The sequence below is a fragment of the Lonchura striata genome, chromosome 6 (genome assembly GCF_046129695.1).
Source record: "Lonchura striata isolate bLonStr1 chromosome 6, bLonStr1.mat, whole genome shotgun sequence".
NCBI lineage: Eukaryota > Metazoa > Chordata > Aves > Passeriformes > Estrildidae > Lonchura > Lonchura striata.
The window spans coordinates 53,958,255-53,964,910 of NC_134608.1; the positions used below are offsets into that span (position 1 = coordinate 53,958,255).

The window sequence follows — 6,656 nt, forward strand, 5'->3', positions numbered from 1 at the left end:
AAATAGATTTGAAGCAGAAGTCATAGGTTTTGTCCTGCAGGGTCCTAAAAATCTTCCTGCTGAATGATGGGGGATAATTTGCACTCATTCAAAGACGTGATTTCATAGTTAGTGTTTCTAAGAGGGACCAGACACAAACTGCTTTTCCCAGAAGGAATGAAGAGCTCTTGGAACTGTCAACAGACAGCTCATTTCAACCATAGCAGGCACCAGCCTTAGGAAGAGCTCTGGAATGAGACAGATACCTGACCTCCTCACAGACAAGCCAGAGGCCTTAGAATGGGGAAAAACAAGTAAGTGAGCCATTTTTGGACACTGTTTACCAGTGACAAGCTGTGCAGCAAAGCCCAGATGTTGTTTATTCAGTAAAATTTGGGCCCAGAGTTACCACACTGAAAAGCAACAAAAGGCAGAAATCGGAATCTGATTTAGGGGGAGTAACAAAATGAAAATGATCAGTATAGCAGAGTTTATTCCTTGGGGCTAAGGCAATGAGGGTCATTCCATGGGGAATACAGGAACAGGAATGAGTACAGAGCCATGTTTTCCCATCTTTCTGGCTCTCTCTGAGGTGCCGCATCTCCAGAAGTTCCTCATGTGCAGAAGTGCCTCAGAGAGCTGTCACCTCCACCACAGTGTCCCCAGGGCCGTGGCTCCCCTCGTCACTCTGAGCTTTCTCCTCAAACACCCTCCGCAGAGCGACTCTAACGGAGCGCTGGAAGCGGCGCCGCCGGCAGCTCCCCACCAGCACGTAAATCACCGGGTTGAGGGAGCAGTTCAGAACTGGGTAGAATGTGAGGGGAGGCTCTGACCATGGGATGCGGTCTCTGGGCCAAGGGCTGCACCCAGGCACCAGGGCTGAAGCTGAAGCTGAAGCAGAACCAGTGGTTCCAGCAGCCATCCCCAAATCCTTTCTCCTGGTGCTGCTGTGACAGCGCTGTTCCTACTGGAGGTAGGAGTCCAGGGATGGACTGGTGGGAGATTCCTGTCTAGGGTCAGGGCTGGAGGGCTGGGAGCCTGTCCTGGTCACTACAGGGGTGAGGGTTCTTCCCGGGGTTGGTGTGGGACTGTGCAGACAGATGGGAAGTGCTGGGAATGCTGACGTCCCTTATTTCCCTCAGGTTTCCCCTCTCTCCCTAGGAGGTGGAGGGAAAGGGAGAAGGCAGCTGCTGGGAGCAAGATCATTCACCATGGAGGAGAACAGCACAACAAACTATACACTTTACGGATCTATGGACTTGGAGGAATATATCATATCTCAATGCTCGAGCATTCCCTACACCTTGATTGCCTTTGCAGGGGTGTGCCTGGGGATTTCCCTCTGTGGGCTGGTGGGGAATGGGGTGGTCGTGTGGTTCCTGGGCTTCCACACAAAGCAGAGTCCTTTCACTGTCTACATCCTGAATCTGGCTGTTGCTGACTTCTCCCTGCTCCTTCTGTTTCTCCTGATTATGTTGGCTTTTCTGACCTTAAAAACATTTTGCATATCTTTGTTTCCTTTTATTTTTTACTATAGATACTTTATATTTTTCCTGGGGTTCTTGTGCCACCTGTTTGACCTGAGCAGCCTGGGGCTGCTGGCAGCCCTCAGCGTGGAGCGCTGCGTCTCCGTCCTCTGCCCCATCTGGTACCGCTGCCACCGTCCCCGGCACCTCTCGGGCGTCGTCAGCGGGGCCCTCTGGGCCCTCGCAGGGGTTTTGGTGTCCTCTGTCTACCTCAGTTTTACTGAAAAGTTTGAGACGATCCTTGCAGGTGTTGTCTTTGTATTTCCCTGATTTTGTCCTTCGTGATGTTGGTTTCCAACCTGCTTCTGTTCCTCAAGCTGCGCTGTGGCTCCCGGAGGCAGCAGCCAGGGAAGCTCTTTGTGGCCATACTGCTCCACGTCCTGCTGTTCTTCTTCGCTTTCAGCATCCCTTTCTCAGTGGACGTTTTCCTCCATCTCCCTGATTCTGGCGATTTATTCCCAGAACACACCTCCTTTTTGCTGGCAGTTCTGAACTGCTCCGTCAACCCGGTGATTTACGTGCTGGTGGGGAGCTGCCGGCGGCGCTGCTTCCAGCGCTCCGTTAGAGTCGCTCTGCGGAGGGTGTTTGAGGAGAAAGCTCAGAGTGACGAGGGGAGCCACGGCCCTGGGGACACTGTGGTGGAGGTGACAGCTCTCTGAGGCACTTCTGCACATGAGGCACTTCTGGAGATGTGGCACCTCAGAGAAAGCCTGAAGTATGGAGACAAGGGCACTCCATGCAGCGTAACCATGCTCAGTTCTGTTCCTCACCTGTATTTATTCCCCATGGAACTGTGGGAGTCCAGGGCATCCCTCTGACTGCCCTGGAAGGTCTGAGACCCTGGCAGGATGTCAGGAACCCCCCTGTACAGAGCCCCCAGAGACACTGTCTCTGATCTCTGTCAATGGAAAAGATTTTTCAATCTTACAGGATGAATCACTAGCTCTGAGTGTTTGAAATAGGTAAAAATTAGAGTGGAATGAGTGCAAAAGTAGAATTTTAGGATTCTAGATAAGGGGTTCAAAGGGAACAAGATGGAGGAAATTTGGCATGTCCTGTCCTTTTTCTTCTTCATGTCTTCCATGTTTTACTGTGGTGTTGGCATTCTTCTGTTGGTTTAGCCTGGAGACACACTGTTCAAGGTAGGTGACAGATATTGGCACATTATTGTAAATACAGCACAGGTAGTTTCTGGTATTTAATGATTGTAATATCCTGCTGAGGGGAGAACCCCACACACTGCCCTGCAGGAGAGACCTGTGGTAGGGCCGCAGAACATGTTAGAGATAAGCAAGAATAAACAACCTTGAAACCAGCACAGACGACTTACGACTTCTTCTTTGGAAGCGGGGCTGAAAAACAGAGACTTTCCACAATCTCGGAATCATTTAAATACCACAGATTCCGTCATAACTGGGAGCCCTGGGTGGGCAGTCTTTGAGGCCACAAGCCCGGAGGACTGGAGCCCAGACCATCAACCCAGCCTGAGCACCAAGGGGCCCGTTTTCCAGAAGGGCATGAACTAGACGCCAAAACCCAGACTGAGAAGACCAGCATGGCCAGAGAAGGATTCCTGAACTGACAGCTTAAATCTCTGCAGAGACAAGTCACCTCAAATTTGACCTGGGAAGGAGGAAGACCCCAGGCGCTGGGAACGTCCCCATGTGAAATGTCTCTGGATCGAGTTTGCAGATGATGCACAGAGTTAGTGGTAAGACCCGTCAAAAATTAAGAACACTTATCCCCAGAAGATAAAACAACCTTGAAGCTTCAAAATCCAGGAAATATTATGCTGGAGGCAACTTTGAAGGGAACCGTGGGGGCTGCTTATCGCTATTACTGGGCAGCTGTTATTTCCCCGGGGTGGAGGGGGGAGTGGTACCATCAAGCCAACAGGACAGTGGGGGCCCTTTCCAAGGAAATGGGGGGCGGCATTAATCCCATCAGAAAGAGGGTGGGGGGCTGGTCACCACCATTGGGAGTCCAGACCCTGATGCTTTTTGAGGCATGTTTGCCTGATTTGCGAAGACCGACGAGAAACTTTACCCTGGCGCAGAACACCTTTCACCCCCCTTCACAGGGAAACAGGCGGAGAGGCGGTGGGGAGGCAGAGACAGCGCTGGGAGCAGCAGGGGTGCAGGCGGGCTCTGTCGCCCCAGGGGTCGCGGGGAAAGGTGGGAGCCTGCACCCTTCTGCCCAGACAGAAATCCTGTCCATGACGCCACTTTTATGTCACTATCCGCTTGTAGGGGGGTGTCGTGATGGTTCGTAAACCAATCCCAAAAGTGCAAAAAGGCAAACAACAAGGGACTATCAGTTTAATGACAACAAATGCACCTTTATTAAGGGCCAAAACAAAAAATGCAATAGTGGGGTCAGAAAGGAGATAAAAGGATAGAGAAAGAGAGAGAGGAGGTGGGGGGGGGGCGGCAATGGGAATAGCTCCCAACACAGGCGAGATCCTCACTGGTCCGGACGATGGGGATCCGTCTTGTTGTGTCGGGGAGAGTCTCCAAAGTCCTAACCAACCCAGGGGTCCAATTATACTCCACCAGGGAGAAAGAGGAGAACATAGAGTCTATTGATATTGCTGTGAGGGAACAGGTGAGTCCAGTGAAACCACCAAGGCAGGACAAACACAATGAAGAATAAGTCCATTGAAGTTACTGAAGGAAAACCAGTCATGTCATTAGTGGTCACACTACCACTTCCCCCACTCCCTGTGGTAGGGGTCTCAGTCTCAGTCCCTGGGGAGAGGGTTCTCGATCTCCATCTGTCACGGTGGTAATGAGGCAGGTGAGGGGTCTTCAGTGAGAGACCACCAGGGTCACCCCACCAGTTCATTCGGTTTAAGGCTGGAGGGTGAAGTAGGCACTGCAGCAGGGCGCCCTGTGCTGGGTCCATGCCAGGTCTTTGCCAAATCCATGCCAACTCCTGGCCAAGTTATTGCCAGGCCTCGTTCGGACAGCTAAGGTAACGGTACAGCGGCTGCACCTGCACTGTTGCCTGGTCTGAGCCAGAACTGCAGTGGGGGAAGGGGTTCTTCCTCGTGGCAATCAGAAGGCAAATGGAGAATGAAGGGGTTTCAGACAGCCTCTTACAGCAGGCGGTGGGATGTGGTCCTGGCTGTGGTCAGAGTGGATGGAGAGTCAGTGATTGGGAAATCCAGGGATGGACCATGCAGCTCCTCAGCAGCTCCCTGCAATAGGATGGATTCAGTGGGGAGGAAGAGATGTGCAGGGGAGGAGGGTGGTGGAAATTGTGGGTTGGGAGAGGGAGGTGGGAGCATCAAGCTGTTCAGCGGGATACAGAAGTACCAGACAGAGAAGAGGAGGGATGTCCTGGGGAGGGCACAGCTGTCACCAGGAGAGGGTGGCAGGAACAGAGCAGCTGCTGGAGGAGAGGAAGGAAAACATTCCACTGACCTGTTCCCTGTGGGGCAGCAGCAGGCAAAGGGGTCTGTGCAGATCAGCAGCGCTTCCTGGTTCCTCTTGCTCCTTTGGGATCCATGTCCTAAAGCGGCTCCTGCCCGGTCAGTGACATGAAGGAGAAAGTGCCCAGATCACCAGGAGCTCCCCACTCCCATCCCACTGGCCTGTCTATGCCCTGTGCTGGTGTTGCCCCCCCAGACTTAGTAAGGTCACAAGGCAGTCAGAAGTGATTTTACAACTTTGGCTACATCAGAGTTCCACAGCCTTAGGGTTACTGATCTTGATTTTTTCTTTCTTTGCCACAAAGCAAGAAGACTTTATGAATGGCTCTTCATTTTCTCCTAGTAAGAATCACTCCTTCCCAAGAGAAAGTCCATTGTCTGACTGCCTTCCCTATACCAATATGTTTCTACCATTCCTTGTTTCTCTTCCGTGAGAGGTCATGCTCCCTCCAGCAGCAGAGGGATGCTGGTGGTTCTGGCAGCACTGCAATTTCACCAGTGCTCACAGTAGTGCTGATAAAGAAGCTGGGTGTATCAACTCCCAATCTGGGAACAACTCCATGTTCATTGCCAAAACATGCCTTGGGCCCAAGGAAGCACAGCTGAGCTGCTCCCAATCCAATCCCCATCCCATGCTCATGCTGGCTCCCCATCCCCATCCCCACCCCATTCTCCGTCCTCATCCCATCCTATCACATCCCACAGCTTTCCCAGACAGCACTGAGGGAGCTTTCTTGCTGCCTCACTCTGAGTGTGGCCTTTGAGGCTCTGTTATCCTCTGGGATGGCTGGTATTCAGACCTGCTCCAACCCCTGACCCTCTCCTGACCCTTTTGAAATCACCTCCAACACCCCAGACCATTCCCAGGGCCCATTTTCCCCCCAACAGCCCCACTCCTGCCCCGCTCCACCAGGGACCCTGGCAGTGTCCCTGCCTCTCCTGGCCATAGTGTTCTAGTATCCAGGAGGGAGGAGGAAAGCCCAGCTCCCCTGTGCTCCTCAGGATCACACAGGATGATAAACACAGCTGGAGCCAGTGCAGAAACAGACAAGGAGGCCTGCAGTGGTGTTGGGGCAAATTCTTTCAAAAGAAGCAAAAGCACGTGGCCAAAGGAAAAGTTCAAGGCAGGGTCAGTTTTACTATCACAGCACTGAGTGAATGCGACCACCAGAGACCCCATCTGATTGATCCTCCAGGACCAGGAAAGGACTTTGAGGTGAAGGTGAATTCATGGAAATAAGTTCTAGGAAAGTGATATTTATGTATTATATAAGAAACACATATTAATGACTATGTGCGGTCATGATGGATAAAACCCTTGTTGCAAAGTCTCATCACAAACAGAACAAGGAGAGATCCTTCAGTGTGTCCTGAGGAGGGAAAGAATTCCTCCCTCCTAATGCTTTGCATTGTGTTTGAAAATGTTTTCTGACCGATTGTCTAGGTTTGACAAGACAGGAGTCTGTGAAGGAGGGCAAAAGCCTCCTGTGCAATGGAGAAGGCAAACCCCCTCCCTCTGAATTACCAGGAATTTAAATTAAAAGGCTCTCAGGCAAAGATATGGGAATGGGAGTAACAATTCTTTACTAGGAGAAAACTAGATAACAATTTAAAAAGGCAAATGCAATCAGTACAAACAAAACTAGTGATAAAGTCCACAACCTGAGGATTCGGGGTGTTGGTAGCAGTCCGGTTGAAATGATAGCTGCTCCTCTTGC

At 51.5% G+C, this 6,656-nt stretch overlaps 1 protein-coding gene across 1 annotated transcript; it reads left to right on the forward strand.

The window, feature by feature from the left end:
- Positions 1-813: 813 nt before the first annotated feature.
- Positions 814-2,164, forward strand: LOC144246525 (mas-related G-protein coupled receptor member D-like). Its single transcript, XM_077784439.1, is given in 3 exon segments — positions 814-952; positions 1,141-1,764; positions 1,767-2,164. Coding segments are annotated over 3 exon segments (1,161 nt in total).
- Positions 2,165-6,656: the final 4,492 nt, after the last annotated feature.